Below are 20,248 nucleotides of genomic sequence, written 5' to 3' on the forward strand. Positions count from 1 at the left end.
GAAGTAAAAGCTGTGTTTTCTACTTCGAGAGCTGATTTGTTAAGTGAATGACGTCTTGATCCGTTGTAGGATGGTTTTAGGTAAAGATGTAACGATTATTCAATCGCGAGCAACTCCTTTAGGCATTGAAATTAATGAGCTTCTTTAAATCTTCATTGTTACGAAGCAACGTTTTCCGATCTTCAGCAATTAGACATAAACGAGGAAGACCTTAGTACACAAAGATCTTCAAAAATTGAGCAATGATACTGAATTACGATATAAGGATGTAGAAAAACATATCTCTTCCAGTTGAGGTTATAGCACCATTTTCAACATAAATTGCAAAACGAATTTTTTTACAAGACGAATTTGTTAATTTGTCAGTTAATACTGTTTCTATGATGCTTTTTACGAATCTTATGGTACCCGTAAATGAATATAAATAAATGCGCAGAAGTATGCAAAATTTCCTGAAACGTTACTTCCATTTTTGCTAGATTTCTAAATTTATGAAAAGCTCAGTCTGTGATCTTAATTTCAATTCTGCTAAATTAATAAATGTTTTAAATCAAGCTAGCTATTTTTTCTTTCTTTCATAATTATGTAATAGTAAAGTAAAGGGTTCGATCGAAGTTTGAGAAATTATTGAAGAGGTCGAGTGTGAAAAACATTTGGGGTACCCCTATTATGTACAAATAAATATAAGTAGCCTAAATTTTCGCCTAAGAATTAAGTAATATTTGATTATTTTTTAAAGTTTTAGTTTTCTTTAATAATATGAAATTCAAGTACGTAATTGCACTTAAAATTATAAGGAAATTTTGAAACACAACTTCTGCAATTAAGAATCATTGCGAGTTAATGTAAAAAAACAATCTATCCTTTTATTAACGACTTAGGTTTCTTCGAAAATTCTAAAAATGGCGATTCTTTTAGGCTCGTGATTAAATTTCTGAACGTCCCTACAATTTAAAACTCCTGGCATGAGTTCTGAACATGAAATTTCGTAGGACAATTAAATATAATTTCGAAAATTACATTTCAAATAAATCTCAAAATCAAATAGAGCTTTATAATTTTCTGCTTTTAAACCATCTCATATTTACTGGATGTAAACTGGGATTTTATTTATTATTCCTTTTATGCATTATTTTGGTTATCTGAATAATCTTTCTGTAAAAATTTTAGTGATAACTTAAGATTATTACACATAAATTTTAAAAGATAAAAGTTATTTTACGAAATATATAGCAGTAGTTAAATCGATTTCACTATCTTATTGTGACAGAAGAAATTACCAGTCAAAATATTCAAACTCTGAGTCCTAAATACTATTGATTTTCAGAAAAATAAAACTGAAGATCTAATAAAAACCTTAGTTTATTTATTATTGTATTGACTTTTTTTATTACTCCCAGTAAGAAATCCGATCATCCCAAGAGTATTTCAAATTGTTGGAAATGCAAGTATGAAGAATTCATTTTCATGCAGTTTCATGTGATACTTTTAGGTTTGGTTTTATAATACCATCTTAGGCGCAGAAGTGGAAGGAAGAATTACTGCTTTGAAGGAAGAATTACTGAAAACTGCATTTTTATCTCATTTGCGAAGATTACCACCTTTTGCACTCTAGAGGCCAAGCAAAGTGAAGGCGTTGCGAAGTATACAGGAAATAATATCATCGGAAGCCATATCCAATCATGAGGATCAAGGATCAAAGAAGGAATCCATGCGGACTTTTCAATATGCGAGCAGCGCAGTACGGAATGTTTATTTTGTTTCCGGTAAAATCTCTCTAATAATAAGAAAGTTATTAATTCTTGGAAGTTCAAATGAGTCCTACACAGAGCACTCAGAAATAACGCTGTATAATTCACGCACTGTAATTAAAAATAGTAGAAAAAAGAAAAAGAAATGAAAGAAAGTTCAGATTTTAAATTACATCCAAAGAAGCGTTTTTTAACGTTTTGTGTATTACCTTTATTTAAGTGTCATGTTCTTCGTAGTTAAAACAAAAAATTCAATTACACAGGAATATCGCAAAATAATTTTTAAATGAGCACATCTTTAGAATTTACGATACACAGTCTCGCGCGCTGGAGATAAAAAAAGTTTTTTTTTTTTTTTGTGCAACGTTGCCATTGCTCGCTTTGAAATCCTTGAGTTTGTTAATCAAAAATTCGTTAAAGTGTTACAAAATATGAAATCGATAATAAACAAATTTCAAATTCCGAATTCGGGCTTCCAGATTCCCATATTTGGGTGTAGATGTACGTCATTCAAAATTCCATGGCTCTATGTACCGTTGTTTTATCACAATGCAATAAATATACATACATTTATGCAGATTTTTTATTATTTAATTTCTTCAAATATAATGCACGACTCTAACATTTGGTGGCAACAGTTTGAAAAGTGAATCAACGCAAAATGCCAAAACAACATTAATAGTCCTTCTGGGCTAACGCCCTTTGGGCTAAAAATTTAAAAATATTATGCAGTTTCCAATCGATAAAGATTTACTTGTTCTGAGAAGTTTAAAATCCTTACAATATTGAAAATAATAGAAATTGTTGTTTTAAATTTTAAAAAAAGTTTTATCTATTTCATTCAAATTAAATAAATTAATAAAGTAAATATATGAAGTAAATTGACCTTACTTATATTTACACATGCATATAAGAATATAAAAATCGAGCGCATATATGATTTGCATATTATGTGTTGCATTTTACTTCTTTTTGTAGCAGTTTTCTTGTATTAATTGTTAGCTACAAAGTATGAAATTGCCATCTGGAGCTGACTATTCGTTTCACATGAATATAATTTTGCCATACAGTATATAAGTATTCGTTTTTTTATCCTTAATGCTTCGTTTTTACTATAACGCTTTTTTTATCTTGAGGCTGTTACCTGGGTTATAATAAGAGAGAACTTAGAATTATTTAATAGATATAATTGTTTTATCTTCTACGTTCTTCAGGGAATGAAACTCTGTATTTTATTAAACTACATATTACCGGCTAATATAAGAACGTTAACACCATGTCAGGTCTGCAATTAAATTATATAGTTTCTCTAAATTATGCAATTTCAGTTTGATAACACTGTCAGACATAAATGGGCTCCCATTAAAAGCAGTACCAACGCAAAGCACTGGGTATCGCATAGGAACCCATCTCATAAATTCTATTTATGAGTCATCTTACATAATTTCAATTTAAATTATAAACGATACCAGCTTATTATTAAACAAACTTCAAATATTTCTTTAGGAATGCAACATGACTAAATACGGAATTCGTTATTTCCTGAGACAATGGGCATCATATAATGCTTAAGGAAATTAGGATTTTTAGAGAAAAATAATAACCTACAGTAAAGTTAAATAACGTTTAACGCTTGAAATTTACGTTCACATACGACACACTGCAGTATTTGTTTTCATTACTAAAATAAAATAAAAATTTGAATAGATTTCGAAACAGCCTTACGTACTTTTAATTGCATTAACTTAATTCTCTTTCAAGAAAATTCTCATTCAGTATGTCTTCTTTCATTCAAATTCCTGCTAATTTTAAACCATTGTGAAATTCACTTTCTTCACAGCTGGAATTCATTACTTCAAGTAATAAATGGGCACTCATTTATTTAATACGATACTTAAATGTGAGCCTTTTCATCATACATTAATGCGACTTTAAAAAGTACAATTCACTGTTGTGAAAAGAATAATCAGATGCTGATAGAAGATAAAATTGATTACTTGTTCCTGCTTGTGATTTTTAATCAGGAAAATTAATCTGGAACTGGTTAAATTAATTTTCTGCATACAGTCTGCCTGGGATTTTAATCATGAAATTTTCTCCTTAGCTTGTTGCTCTGACTGTAAAAAGAATTCCGTGGAATTGAAAATTGATAAGTCCTAATATGTGGAAAAAATATATTGTGTTTCCTTAATGTTATGCATTAAAACTGTACTTTTAACTTTTAAGAATAAGGTAGCATCACAAGTGAATGGTGTATTTTACATGCACTGCTGTTTCAAACTTTAATATTGTCCTTCTAGATTTTTCAACGCACCGCCTAGGCTTCATCAGCAAATAAGCGTTGAGTGAATTAGAAGGAATTCGTATGTATTAATTTAATCCCTCCCTCGCTCGTTGTTTTAAATTTCCCTATATGTCATTTTGATGTTATAAAAGACCAACATTAATATAGAGTTTTACCAACTGAAAAGGATTTAAACGTATTAATAAAGTAGAAAAGGAAAAAAGAGAAAACTGAAAATTATATTCAGCGTTTGCATTGTGCAATGGCTACAGAAAATCACTTTTATTTACCAAAAAGGCACAAATATATGTAGTGGAAAGTGTCACAAAATGTGTCAAGTTGCCAAAAGGACATATGCGATAGGAAAAAAAGGGGAACACGTTACTCTGTTCAAGAGCTTCGTATTATTTTTTTTTTCTAATGGCGGCCACATGTCATAATATAGACGTTGGCCACTACTAAGTCCAGAAGCGGTGCACTTTGCTATAGGCACCGAGTAGGTAGGCCCAGTTACAGTCATGCTTTTTCCGGGATTCGAAACCGGGCCCTTTGGTATTACAGTCTGCTCCCCTAACCGTCTGAGCGGTATAGTGTTTAGGCGAAGTCACCATATCACCTACAGAAGCTGACAAACTTCAACAACAGCTAATAGGACAATCATCATTAACTATGTTTACAGAAATATAGGACATAAATTAAAAAAATCAATATATAAAATTAAAATAAACTATTTTATTATAGTCAACTATTCAAGAAAATAATTGTCATTTCTTGGAATACAATAGAATCTCGGCTAGTTATTCTTAATAATTTTAAAATTCTTTACGACTGATTGTAAGCCATAAGCACTCCGTGCAAGTTAGAAATTGAAGTACAATCAGCAAAAATAATGTAAACGTATGTGAGTTTCCCTTCTCTTTCAACACTCAAATCTTAAAAACGAGAGCTTCTAAGTGGAGTTCACAAGATTTATCTTAACATGCTGTTGTGGTGTTGCGTAACAAGTTTCATTTAGTTAGCACCTCCTGACAGCTAAATATATACATGCTTTGGGTAAACCAAAATACTGAACGGTTTCTGTGTTCTATTGAAATATTGTATACTATTATCAGGTAAACACGTAATTATTATGATATTTTCTACGACTATATTTTTTTCTCTTTTCAAGGGAAAAGGATATATTAGAAATATTGGTTTTGTGTATCTCTGATCATTAACATTGAAACACATTTAAGGAAGCAGCCAATGGACATCGAATTTGCAAAATTGATGGAATATTGTATTACATGCAAAATAATTGTCAACGCAGAATGTAAGAAATTCTCTCTTTCCTTATCTCGTGCCTTCGTATTTTAACTGGAAACAAGTCCAGTTAGAAATCGAAAGGCCTGGATTTCGAATACCGCGATCCTCATTTTTCATGCCACCTGTACCTACAAAGGTCTAATGGCTTTAAAAGTGGATATGCAAATAATGGGATCCAATGAAGTCACTAGGAATCAGCGCACAAAAGAAGAAGAGCGAGTAAGATTTCGTACGATAATCGTGTTTCCTCCTTTCTTGTTTGTCTAGGGTGTGCCTCGAATAAGAAGACAGAAGGCACAATAGCATATGTGCTAATTTCATGGCAGGAGGATAACAGGGCTTCTTGACAGCGGATTATTATGCTCCCAAATTTATCTTCGCATTGGTCAAAATCAGTCCCTTGTCATACGAATGTGAAACCGATAGGTCAAGAACGGACGGTGGGAGCGATATGCAGTATCACAATGACTTCGACGAATCACTGACCAGGAGAACAATTTACTTATACGAATGTCCATGCGCACCGTACTGCCATGTCACTGAGAGTGACACAGCAAAATGTATTTGAATCTACAGTGATACTTCTGAGGAATCACAGGCGATTTACGTGACAACTATTCCTTTGCTCTTTTTTAAAGGCAGCAGGACTACTCTTCATTCTAATTGATTTGGGAAATATTACTGGAATCTTGAGTGGGAACAGGGAGCTTACTCAAGCTATGTTCCGTGAGGTGCGATAACTAGAGACGAACAAGTTAAGAAGAGTTAACTTGACCATTTATTTCAGACAGCGTACAGCCGCTCCCGCACTTCGGGATACAGAGATCAACACTTCTGGTCTAAAACGTAAAATAATAAGAAATATTCACTTAAAAATTAAGTTAACTAAATAAGAATTAAATTTAAATGCTTTACAGAGACTATTAACGCGAAGATCGGCCTTTTGAAAATGCGTATGTAGTGAGCTAGATGCAGATAACACAATACACCTATTATATCAGCAGAAACTAAGTTCTCCCCTAAAGGCAGACACGAACTAACTAAAAAGCACGCGCGTAGCAGGGCAGCTGGAAGACTCTCTATCTCTTGGATAGAAGCCACTTCTTAAATATCTTTTACAGTTTGTAGACTCATTAGCATAAAAAACTTACTCGCGCTTATTCTGGCCGGAAACGTAAAATAAGACAGAATAGCAAAGTTCAAAATTAAATAAACGTTATTAAAAACTTAAAATCCTCATAAAGGTACTGCACATGCATGTGTGTATACCACTGTGCATTAAGGAGTTTATGGACGTATGAATAGCGTGACAGCATTCTCTCAGATAAATCCTATACCATCTCTTAGCTTATTGCTTTTACACGCAACAGCTCTGTGGACATGTGCCACTGCAAAACATTAACGCTAGAATTGTGCCTTATCTACAGTCATATAAACTCAATGCTTTTAGTTAAAACTGTGACTAGATTTGAATTCCGCTCATGATTGGTATCAATACCTAGCACTTTGCCCAGTCAGCTTTACACTGCATATAAATTAAAATCTACGGTTATCTCGCATCATAAGGAGAACTCCAGAGCCACCTACCAATAGGACAACGTGGTACATACTGCTTTTACAGAACGCCCGGTATTTCCTTGACATGGATCATGTCATTTCATACGTAATATAATTTCTGAGAAAGCAATTGTTAAAGCAGGTTCTGACATGTCTAAATAAGTGATGTTTACGAATACATAAGCACGTCTCAGCAAAGATAGCTTCCTTCGGTCATATTCTGCTTTGAAAACACGTCGCGAAAATTTTAGGATGGAAGATATGACATTTGTTTCCGATTTGTTGTTTTAATAAAACTTAACAATTAAGATTCATATTTGCTTTCATAGCTCCTCATGAAAATAGCAGCCATAGCGGAATACACCAGACACACCACGTTTTATAAAAAAACCAACAGTGCAACAAATGCTATAAAACATGTGGAAACATGTTCGACAAAAGCGTTTTGAGTATGATTAAGCAGCTACTATATTTCTATAAACTTCAACAAGGCGACCAATTGGAAAGATAATGGCCATTGTTCACGCTTTACCCTTCTTGATAGTGATAAGTTCAAAGCTGAAACTGAAAGGAATTCAAACTATTTATCAACTTGCAGAAGATGTTAATTCACCATTATCAGCTATTTAGCCTCATTTGAATGAACTGGAATCGGGTCTGAGCTTGACAGGCAGAATTCACTGATTCCACATGAATTCACAAATCCAAATCAAAGTAGAAATATCCACATATCTTTTCACTCAAGTGGGTAAACAGTCTCCAATTTAAAATCGTCTAGCGACTGTTGATAGAAAGTGGCTGTTAGTTCGAAGCTTGTAAAATTTCATTGATGAAAAAGAAGAGGTACTTAAACCCAGCTTTCAAGACTTTTTCTTTAATAACTTAGCTGATTTCTTTAGGAATGACATAAAACTTTTACAGTCTTGAAAAAAGATCACATATTAAGCTGGAGAATATACGTTTAAGGAATTTAGTATTTAACTTATTTTTGTATTTTGCAAACTGCTTTCAAAAAACAGCATTATTTACGTTACATTATTTACGTAATCTGTTAACAGGTTATCGCTCACGCTTTCACCAGTTCTTCTCCAGTTGCATACGTTTTGTCTATGGTGTTACACGCACTGTAATGACCCTGAACTCCATCTGTTGTAACAAACATTGTATTTTGTGTTGTATAATCCTAAAACATCTCCAAAGTTTCTTCGGTACCATGGCTGTGCCTATGACAGCAGCAATTTTCACCTCTGGTGGATATATTCAGAACTGTTCATAACATGTTCTGTTTGTTCATTGTAACTGGCATTTTAAGGTTTTGATCTTTATATTATTAAGAAAATAATTTCTTTTGAAGTTGTTAAAGCTGCGATTTAAATATACAGTTGTTTATTGTCTTTTTATTTCATTTGTCTGAAATATTCAGAACAGACATAGAAATATTATTTTGGAAGGTATTCCGTTTTTGCGCCTGTCGTTTGGAATGAACATAATAAAAGTGGCAGCAAGTTTCCTGCACAGTTTTGCCACAAGTTTGAGACGTAGGTCTTCGAGGATCAGGTCTGAGGTCTTCTACCCCTCTTCTCCTACCACCAAATAACACTAGAGTACACTCGGCTCGCCATATATTTAGAGCGTCGCAAAGACATTATACATTTACAACATCCGTCCGATATTTGAAACCGGGCTTTTCGGTAGCGTAATCAGAATCGCTTACCACTATCCCACTGAATGGATTATTTTGATTATTCTAAAATAAATGTATAAATGCATGAATATGGAAGTCTAATTTTAACAATTCAATAATTACAGTTTAAATTATTAACATTGTTACTCTGTCCTGGAGAGGCATTTTATAATAAGCAATAACAGAATTTGAAAACATAAAATTTAACAAAAGTATTTAATCTAACACTAAAAAGAGATATGAAAATTTAATTTTAACACAATTCTTTGTTTTTAAGGAATTCATCTTCAGTAAAGGTTATAAGGTACTTTCTCTTTATTTCCGCATGGTTTCATGGTGTAATTGCAAGCATATTCGACGCGTATTCGAGAGACCGAAGGTTCGGGGTCCCAACTAGGACATTGCACATTTTTCACGTCTCCTGCTTCAAAATAACATATTCGTTCTACAAGTGGTGCCCGAACTAAAAGGTGATGGACGGTAATTTGTCACTCCCCGGACTTTGGAGATTCAGTCCCCTCATCCCAGTCTCCCTTTAAAAGGAAAGATTATATAAAGTATTCTCTCCCTCTTTTCTGCATGCCTTTGTGCTGTAATTCCAAAGATAGTCGACGCGTATTCGAGAGGTCCGGTGTTCGAATCCCGATGAGGGCACTGCACATTTTTCACGTCTTCTGATTCATAATAACATAATCACTTTACAAGGTTAAGAATGAGAAGCGTTTTCATGGCAGTTAATATGCTGAAAATATTTAATATTTTCTATTTCAGTTTGGTATATCTGAATGCAGAATTAAAACTCCGCGCACATTGAGAATATGTTGCCATAAAAATTGAGATTTTGATATGTAAACCTTCAAAATAATTGATTTTAAATTATTTTATTGATACTGCAATTTTAACTTCGAATGATGTCAGCATGTCAGCTATAATATTTATAATATGAGAAATATCAATAAGAACACCTTCGATTTTTGCTATATAAATGAAAATTAACTTCTTTAAACCTGTAAACTATTGTAATTTAATTCATATGTAGGTCAGTTAAAGTAAAACGTCAAATTTATTAAAACTCCAACCACAGTTTATAGCCTCTAATAAAAATTTAATTATTGTTTTGTTATTAATTTGTTCTTTGGGGATGTAACATAAAACTGTTAAATTCATATTATTACAAAGCTCGAATTTTTATATAACCTTAGTTTATAATTTTTTAAGAAAATAAAATTCTTTCAGCATCTAAAATTATTTTCCGATCCAACGATAAGTATTCAGGCGGAGTCGATATGTTTCAAAACAATGGATTCTTTAATGCAAGTTTCTTGTCCTTCATGGAGGGATTTAATGATGATGTATAAATCAATAATATTCTAACATTACTGCTTAAATATTAAAATAAGGATATCGTATTGCAAAATCCTTTGTTTCGGAAGATTGTAGAAAGCTGTCTGAGGAATGGCAGATGCAGGAGCAAAATAAAAGTGGTTTTATTTCTAATTATATGATACTCTTTTATTTGAATGGAATTTTCTTGATTTATTTCGAATTTAAATTGTTGCACTACTACTAAATATTTTTCCAATGAAAACATGAAAAATTATCATTTAATTTGCTTATTGCTTTATTTATTTCATTAATATCACCAAAAATGCGCATATTAATTTGTAAAAGGATAATTAGAAGTACTCAGCTCTATTTTTTCAACCCTTTCAAATAAATTTTAGAAAATAAAGTTTGCTTCTGTTTGGAAATAATTATTTCTGTCCATGTTCAATGTTTTACTCATTTTAAATGTGTCAAACGTTACTGCCCTCTCTTTGATAGAAATGGAAAAAGGAAACTTTAGGCACGAGTTAACAACTTATTTACCTCCATTATTATTATTTTTATTAGGTAAATTTCAAGTAATTTTGTTTAATTTGCATTTTTTGGCAAAGCTGCTTGATACTCCGGTCAGTGCCTTCTGATATTGTTAATTTTAATGCTCATAAAAACCTTCTTCTCTTTGTGGTGTTTACTTAATTAAGTTTCCTACTTTTTTATAATTTTTATGTTTTTTACGGTGGTTATTCCATGGGTCATATAAGTTATCTTCTTTTCAGCGCTTACGTTTTCTTGAATTATCATTTTTAAAATTAATTTTGGGTGTTCAAAATTATTTCTTGAAGTTCTTCATTCTTGTATGGAGTTATGCATCGCTATCAGACCATAGGGCGCTATGTTCGCTCTCAGATACTTCATTTGAGCATTGGTGATGTAGGCGCATGCGCGCGATGTTCAATGAGTAGGATGGCTCAGAGCTTCGCCATTTTCGCTCCACGCTTCTGTCATTCCGGAGCACGAAACGATTTCTCTCTTCGCTGTTTACGGACGATCCTAGGCAGTGACGGTTGCGATTTACTCTTTGTGGCGGTTAATGTGCATCAGCCGGCTTTCTAATGGGTAAGCGTAACCTTGTGAAAGTTGTTGCGTAAACAGTCATAACATATTTTCCTCAAGTAAAGATAGTTAAGCAAAGTAAATGATGTCTGAGGAGTGAAATACAGGTTTTCAGCTTGGGCATTTTAAATACATTTTCAATGAATAAATAAATTTTATGACGATTAAAATAAAATTTTTAGTGTCGGATGATGAGCAAACACTTCATTTTATTTAAACACTTTCTTTAAACTGCTGACATTATTTTGTATCGCAAACAAATTAGAACGTTTTAGGTGATATTGACCTAAAATTATACTTTACGAAAAGGTGCAGATTCAATCGAAAACATTTTAATCAAAATTCGTTTGAGAATGAAATTTGGCGCAATATAGTGATTAGGTGGTATATGTATATTTTCAACATAAAATGACAATTCCATTCAATGATGTGAGTTTTCCGTTTCGCTGTTATTCTTATTGTTGAAATGAAAGATTTGTTTCGATAGAAAAAGGAAAATTTACATAGTTTCCATAAATGTAGTTCTGTAAATTAGGTTACGTTTGATGTTACCGATACTTTGCAATAAAATTATTTGCACTTTATTCTTCCAAATAGCTTCTCAAAGCAGAAAGTTTCAGCAATATATATATATATATATAGAGAGAGAGAGAAAGTATCGAAAAAGGCTTATTAAAATGAAACCAAAAGCAAACAAATATTATGTAACTTTGTTTTATTCTACAGTTCTTTCTAAACTTATATAAACTCCAACGGAAAAATATATTCGATAAACAATGAATAGCAGAGCATATTTCAATTCATTTTCCAGTATGGATATGTGGTCTGCATTTGAAGCTTTGCTGCTAAAAAGGAGCCAAGATGAGAATGTCAGAAATCTACAAAGCTCTTAATCAAGCAATGTATATCTCTTTTAAAATGTCTTTTATATGTGGACCATTTCTTACGTGTAAGATATTAGCATTTTCATCTCATGATGTCTTTACACTAACCTGTAATGATCTTTTAAGCAAAAATTACTTGTAAGTATCACTGGAGGAAATGACGATTTACTTAAAAACAGTTTCGCCTGTCATCTTGATAATATGTGTTGGACTTGTCGAAAATTGCTACAAATTTCCAGCTGACATGACTGATCCCTGTGAAGACAAGGAGTGTCATTTCGGCGCCCAATGCCGACCATCACCGGACGGTCAGACGAGCGAATGCGTCTGTCCAGAAAAATGTGCGACGTATGGAGATAGTCGAGGATCGCGACCTGTCTGTGGAACGGATGGTCAGGACTATCCTAACGTGTGTGAACTACGGAGAACTGCGTGTCGAGAGAAGAAAGAGATAACTGTCAAATTTCAAGGCAGATGTGGTAAGTACATTCTTCATTATATACCAGTTTATTATAAATGTCTTGTAAGTATCTTGACCCATTCAAATTATTTATGCAGTCCATAGATATAAGCGAAGTATTAAAATTAAATACTGGAGTGTATGTATATAGTGATTGTGAATGTTTAAATTTGCTCACGTATTTGCTGGTAAAAATCGAAAGCAATTTTAGATAGCTTAATTAAAACATAATACACGTAAAAAGCAACAAACCAAATTCAAGAATGAACAGTAAAAGGATTAGTACATGTACTTGCATGCAAATAAAAATAACGTAAGCTACAATTTGTATTATATAGCGTAGCTCATACACACATATGTATCGTACAACATCGTTTAATGTTAGAAATGTCTACTTTGAATTTTTTCTATTTTTTGTGTTGCATTTTTACCATATGTCATGCAGCGTGCCAATGACATGTCCTAGCATGTGTTGGAAGAGTACCAGTTGTATGATGTATGAGTTATCTACTTGTCGGTCTGAGAAATAACCAGCTTCTAGAGTATTGTCCCTTGACTTAAATCCTTAATTTATCTATGGAGTTTTATTTGCAATCGCTTAAAAAACTGAGCGATTTGAAGGCAGCATACGTACTTCTTAACAATCTGAAACTTTATATTTAAATATTATGTCTCTTTGTAATTATTTATAATAGATCCAACAGTTAACTGTATCCAATAGCAATAGACCAACAGTTAATAGTAACAGATCCAACAGTACCAATTATTTGCGACATTATTGTAATTCATAGGATAAGTTTCTTGGATCGTATACTATGTACGTCGGCACAAAGAAATAACATTGAAAAAAATGATGTTGAATGATTGATATCTTCATATTGGCGCATGTTTCAAGATCGCATTACTTACACGTGTTTTTAGGCAACACTCCTGTAATGTTTGAAGCTGTGGTATATGGAACAACTCGATAACATGGGAATATTTTTATCTAATTTTGTGATCCATGTGCTTTATGTTATTCTTCAGTTCAGGAACTTATACGAGACTTTTATCTGTTATGTACATCATTCCTGGCAGCCCGTAACTGCATAAATTCTTCAGTCTGTATTTCCACTCTTATGTTACTTAATGAAACCTTCTCTATTATGTTTAGATCTTTTAAATAATGCATTTTCTTTGGTTATTTGGTGCATTTGAATAACAAAAGTCCCCAAACCTCAAATTCCATATGCAAAAGGTTGCATTTACATGCATATTTTTCCGATTATTATGTATATTACTTAGCTTAGTATTTTTCGCTATACAACTGGATTTTAATTTTCCGAATCACATAGCCTTCTTCGTAGATCAAGTTAAATATATTTTTAAATAATTAACTTAACTGAATTATATATCTATTACGAGCTCAAAATGCGGACAATTCACCGATATATAGCATACCGTTGTTATTTTTAGTTACTAATGTTTTTAGTTACTATGCGTTTTTCAACATAATTTTCGCCAGTACAATAGCCAGGTTTCGCAGACTTAACAAAATATAACTTTCATTTTCAGTTGAATATAATACCATATGTGTTTTGTATTAAGAAAATACGAATATTATATATTTAATTGTGTGTACTATAAAAACAAAAATAAGATTCTATTCTTAATTTAGTACTTCTACACAAGGAAATTAATTGCAACATTTTATTTAGTTAGATATATAAGTACCTTCTGTATTTAGTTAAACAGATTTTATGGCTTAATTTCGCCGAAAGATGGGTATTCTATAATTTGATTTACTGAATTAAAAGTAGATTTTAACTCTGATTGGGTAAATAATAAATGGCTAAATAAAATATCTTGAAAGAAAAGAAGTATGTGTACTCATTTGCAATGCAGTAAAAAGGTATTTGATCTTAAAATAATTTCAATTCATTTATTGAGTTTAGTAAAATATCCGAATGGACTTTTTTTCTCTTATTGCTGATACTCGAATAAAAAATTAAAATTTTGAAATGTATTGTATCAAAATTTATTCAAGCCATTATTTTTCAGTAATTAAGATCATTGATGCAGATGTCACAAGCTCTTATTAAATGGCATTTTCAGTAAAATTAATTTTAGTTAAAATGGATGTCTCAAAAATATTTTGTAAAATGTATATGTAAGATATTTACTTTATCATTACCGACAATTTTTATTTTTCATCTACTGAGATCTAATGCATTTTCATGGAAATAGTCATTTGACATTTAAACAGTTTTGATTGCTGCCCAGAATTCTTCAGTAAATAATATCACGTGTTTACGAGATGAAATTCAATATATGCAATCTTCTTTTTTAGCCCAAAAGAGTGTTAGCCCAGAAAGACTATTAGTTATGAAACGGCATTTAGCGTTGATTCGCTCTAAAATTCTGAATCACTTTTCAAAATGTTGTTACCAAATATTATCGGTCTGTATTATATTTAAGGAAATTAAATAATGAAAAATCTGCATGAATGTATGCATATTTTCCGCATTCTAAAAATACGAATGTACCTAGAGCCATCAAATTTTCAATTACGTATTCCTACACCGAATCATGACAACCTGGAAGCGTGAATTTTTAATTTCGAATTTTTTATTAGCTATTTTATATTTTCTAAAATTTTAACGAATTTTTTTATTAACAAATTCCACAATTTCAAAGAGAAAAATGCGAATTCCGCGAACAGGCTGGTTGCATGGGTGCATTTTCGTGTTTTCCCCATGCGTAACGTGTATACGAGACAGGTTCCCTTAGAAATTCTTCCACGAAGGCATCCCTACTTTCAGGCAGATAGCTTTCGTGTGCTTTGGCATAACTGAATAATCCAATCCAATCCAATCCAAAGAGAAAAATGGCAACACTGTACGAAAAACAAAAACATTTTTATCCCCAGCGTACGGGACTGTCTATCGGAAATTCTAAAGACTTGGTGTTTATAAATATTTGTGATAATGATCTTAAATTGAATTTTATGTGGTTTAAGTTCGAAAACATGATATTTAATATATAACGGTTACACAAAAAACGTTAAGAAAAGCCCCTTTGTGCATAGTAAAAAATCTGAAAGATTTCAGATTTTTGATGTTTTCTTTCTTTTTTTCGAGGGGGGGGGCAATAGATACTATTTGTGGTAGAAAATCTTCTATTCTTAGAAAGAAGAAATGAAAACTATTTGCGCTCTCTTGAAAACAGAGTACCTTCTCTTTTAAAAGACTGTATGGAGAAATTACCTTTTTAGATGATTTATTTACACCTTAGATTACCATTACGTATGAAGTATTTATGTCTGTTACACATAAGGATACATATTTTCTTGTTTTCAAATTTCTTTATTATGTAACAGAAATATGTTCTGTGTTATGTTATTGTTTCATTAAGAAAATGCTAGGTAAAATTATATATGTGATTCATAACCGAAAAAGAATTTAATAATATGAGTTTTATATTACTGTCTTATGCAGTGTTAGGTATGGTATGCGTTTGCTAATAGTTGGAATAATATCAAAAATTCAGTATTAAGTATTAAATGAAATATGTGTACTATATACGAAACAAAGTTACCCCCCCCAAGAACTCAAATTAAAAAATAACAATAATATAAAAAGAATGAAGAGGAAGAATCAAGTTTGAAACGCTCAAAAAATTTAAAGATTAATGTTGTGTAAATCATATCAAATTTTGCTTATGTATTTCCAAAAGCATTCGACTTAATTTGTAATTTGCAGTGCACGAATAGCATTCGACACATCTTTGTCTTTATATAAGACTATTTTTTTTTTTTTAAATTGCGACACATTCGCCCAGGATTAGTATGAAAACTTAAATTTGCAAAGGCATCGGTAGGCTTTTGACCTTAAAATATTGTTAACCTAAAGAAGCATTAGCTCAGAAACGGCTGCATGAATCTGCATGAATGTATGTATAATTCTCGCATTGTGAAAAACGATGGCAACTAGAGCCATCAAATTTTGAATAACGTAATTCTGTCGTAATTCTTGGAAGGCCGAATTTTGAATTTGATTTATTGTCTATTTCATATTTTGTAAACATTAACAAATTTTTATGAACAAGCTCAACGATTTCAAAGCGAGCAATAACAACACTGATCCAAAAAAAAAAAAAAAAAAAATATCTGCAGCACGTGAGTCTGTATATGGGAAATTGTAAAGATTCGCTGTTTTGTTGTTTGTGATATTGCTGTTGAATTGAATTTTATGTGGTTTAAGAGGGATGAACATGATATTTAATAAGTAAAGGTAGCATGCAAAACGTTAAAAAGCACACTTTTGGGTGCAATATAAAATCTGAAAGGTTTCAGATTTTTTAATTTTTTATTCAAACTTTTTTATTTTTTTTCAAATGTTGCTAAGTATTTGTTACGCATTTCTAAATGAAAAAATCTGATGTGTACACCCCATTACTTCCTTGTACAGAATACTAAATTATACGAATTTTTTCTTGCCTTTCATTTAAACTTATTGGATTGAATTAAATCTACTTCGCCGACAACGCATAAACCACAATAGAATGAATGCCTTCTTTAAAATTCACTCTATTTACCATAGCGACACTCTGGCGCTAGATTCACTTAACAGTATTATAATTCGTTCATATTATAACTCAGAATGCACAAAATTTATATCATTTCAAGAATTTTCATACGTTGTCACATGTTCTATTCAAATACTATAATAAATCTAGAACGATGTATAAAAGAAGGTCGAACTCTCGCTATTTAGCGACATAAATCACACAGCCTTTGGTAGTAGTATGTAACACAAATATGATCCAGTTCTCCTTAGAAAGTTTTCGACAAAGAAACCATCTGCTTAGGCAAATATACATAATGTGATTTATCATAAGCCAATCAATCCAAATCAAAACAACCTGTAGATCATGAAAATGAGATCCAGATTCTTCAATGCAGTACAAAAATGTCACTGCCAAATGTATTGTTACGTTTTCTTCCTTCACGTTTGTACGGGGTTCGTAGATTTGTAGTGAATAACGATGACAGCACTTGATGGAATATCGAAACACACTTTATTTGCCAGTGTTCTCAGGACAGCTCCAAAATACGTTTTTACAGTCTTCGATGAATTACTATAAACACGCTGACACGATCCGCGACACAGCCTTCACACTGTCAGGCAATAACGGTGGAGACAGCTTCACTGCAAAGCAGCCGAGTACAGCTCCCAACTCTGCTTAGTCGTTCCGTACTCTCGAGACTCTCCACGCAATGCATTCGACGATACACAAGAGTATAGCTCTCGACTCAGCACAGTCTAAGATAAAACTCGACGATGTACTAATTCGCGATGCACTAAAAGACTCGATGCACTCGACGACCAACTCAGCACTATATTTCGAGACACTGAAGGACTGACTACCAGCTCGCTAGACGAGGCAAACACACACACACTGACTGCGGACCAGCAGGTTTTCGTATAGCTTTGTGTTCGAGAACATTCTGGGCTAAACCGGTAAGAATTCGTTCCAGTAGGTTCTCCATCCGTCCATGGTATATCGCCAATTTTGTCGCCAAATATCGCCAAATGTAGCAACCCTAAAACTGCTTTGCGGGGAAGCCATCTTACCGCGACTGTACATTTCGTAACAATATGTAACTTAAAAATAATACATTCACTATGCGAACTGTAACACTAAGGTATATTTACGCTTACATAGCCTTTAGAATTGAAGATAATTTAGGAAAGCCAAAATATATCTTTCATACGTTTATGACCAATTAGACCTTTTTAAAGCCTCTATAAAATTATTAAACTTGTTTTTCTTCGTTGTAAACGCATTCCGAAATTTCCTTACACAGACCCTATATACGAAACAGTCATTCCTAAAAGTAAAAATACAGATGAGTTTAAACTTAATTACATGAAAATTTGATTAAACAAAGGGTAACTAAATGAGGGTGTATAATCTTATCACTTAATTTTAAACTTAAAAATCATGTAGAAATTTGATTAAAAAATTAAAGGATGTGCATTATGTTATTAATTAATTTGCATGCAGCTCATAATTCATTTACAACCTTCAACAACATCAGTGTGGATGTAACAGTTTTTATCGATGGTAATTAATTTAAGATTGTTTTGGATTATTTGATTATGGCAAAGTATATTCAGGGTTAATGTTCTATTAAAAAAGATACCTTCGTAGACGTTTAAAGAAATTTGCTTTGTATTCAGGTGAAAATTAATGAAAACATCGATGTAGCCAGCCGTTTATCGGAGTTTTATTATTTATGTTTTATTTGTTATTAGAAAGCACGCTACGGCTATCTGCCTAAAGGTAGGGATATTTTTGTGAAGGAAACTGGCTCATATTCACGTTACACATGGGTAAACCAGGAAACTCTCCGTACAGCCAGCTCTTTCGCCCGGAATACCAGTCTCCAATCTATTGCTCGGTCTCTGATGGGTCCATCGAGTCCAGACAAATTCATATCACCAAAGTTCAGTAGCCTCACTTTGGACTAAATATGTTAATATTTATTATGCATTATATTTAATCAGTAGTCATTTCATCTAGATATGTTAAGAAGTGATCGGCAGACGTAGAGAGAGAGAGAATAAAAAAGCAATAATTTTCTTTTTTTACAAAAGTTTTAAGGAATAAAATATAAAAAAACCTGCTTATTTTAAAATCTCTGAAATAACACAGCATTCCGATAACGAGCAAAAGAAGAAGAAAAAAATTGCTTCAAGTACTAACCGAGAAATAAGTTAGAATAAAAAAGTAAATAAAAAATAAATCCTCAGCTGATCATGAAGCAGACTTAGACAAAGGAACTTGGTGGGAAAAAAATATAAAAAATAAAGCGAGTCTGATGAAAGATTATGGAAGAAAGACTAAAACTGAATAAGAAAATGCCAATTTCGTACAACACAAAACTAGGGTGCATTTATATATATAGAATATATGAAAATAAACTTCTTAAAGAATTATTCCATTTCCGAGTTGAGATATAAATTTTTATATGGATAATGCATAGGATTTACTTTTTTATTACAATTTAAAATCATATCTATCTTTGAGTTACACTGTTATCTCGTTATATGGGGAGTCAGAAATGTGCTCACATTTTAGCCACCACTCAGCTAACACTTACAGTCAAAAACTGCTTGATGGAATGGAGGAAGTATATTTACACCGAATTAAGGAAACGCGTTTATTGCATGTACGTACTTTAAACTGAATGTTATAAATTATTTTTGCAGTTTCTCTTTATTAATCAACAAACTATTCAAGTAAAAGCAATGCACAAACAGCTCAAAATATTAAACTTGAGTACATAAAACCTAACTACACAACGAAGTCATGTATTGTACGTAAATATTTATGTATATATGTAGTATTTTAATGCGTAAAAGGAATCCGAGACTTTAATAGCTTTCGATAGTCGAGTGGAAAGGCAGGAAGAAGACACAAACCAAGTTCAGATAATTACCATCTTTATTTCTAGGCACATTAAAATAATTCTTTGTAGACAATAAATTTTTATCATAAAAATTGTAATAATTTCTCATATATACAGGTGAAAGGGGGCAACATCAAGCTGAGCAACAAGGAGATTTTTGGCAGTGGCGAAAGCTAGGACAGGAAGATGACGTAATTAACTTGTGAGCGGTCGAGTATATGCAGAAAATACTCTAAGGCTATGATTGGTTAATTTTAGTTTTACTTATCTTTTTCAAACAGCCTTTTCTTTTTAACATTGAAAGATCTCGAAATCGGGAAAACAGATACATTTAGGGGGTAGAACACCAAATCTAAAATAGTTACTTTTAAGATCGTTAATCGTACTTTGTTATATCTTATATATATATAAAAAAAGTTTATAAATTT

At 32.1% G+C, this 20,248-nt stretch overlaps 1 protein-coding gene across 2 annotated transcripts in view; it reads left to right on the forward strand.

Annotated features, from left to right (window-relative positions):
• Positions 1–10,904: 10,904 nt before the first annotated feature.
• The window catches only part of LOC118203430 (agrin-like), a 686,914-nt gene continuing 677,570 nt past the window's right edge, over positions 10,905–20,248 (forward strand). For both annotated transcript variants that reach the window (XM_085810654.1, XM_085810655.1), the window contains exon 1: positions 10,905–12,383. In XM_085810654.1, the coding sequence (XP_085666780.1) occupies positions 12,062–12,383 (322 nt within the window). In that variant the 5' untranslated portion in view covers positions 10,905–12,061. The remainder of the gene's footprint in view (positions 12,384–20,248) is intronic.

This window comes from Stegodyphus dumicola, chromosome 2 (genome assembly GCF_044657685.1).
Source record: "Stegodyphus dumicola isolate Sdum_Otavi_A_Nest chromosome 2, ASM4465768v1".
NCBI classification, from domain to species: Eukaryota; Metazoa; Arthropoda; class Arachnida; order Araneae; family Eresidae; genus Stegodyphus; species Stegodyphus dumicola.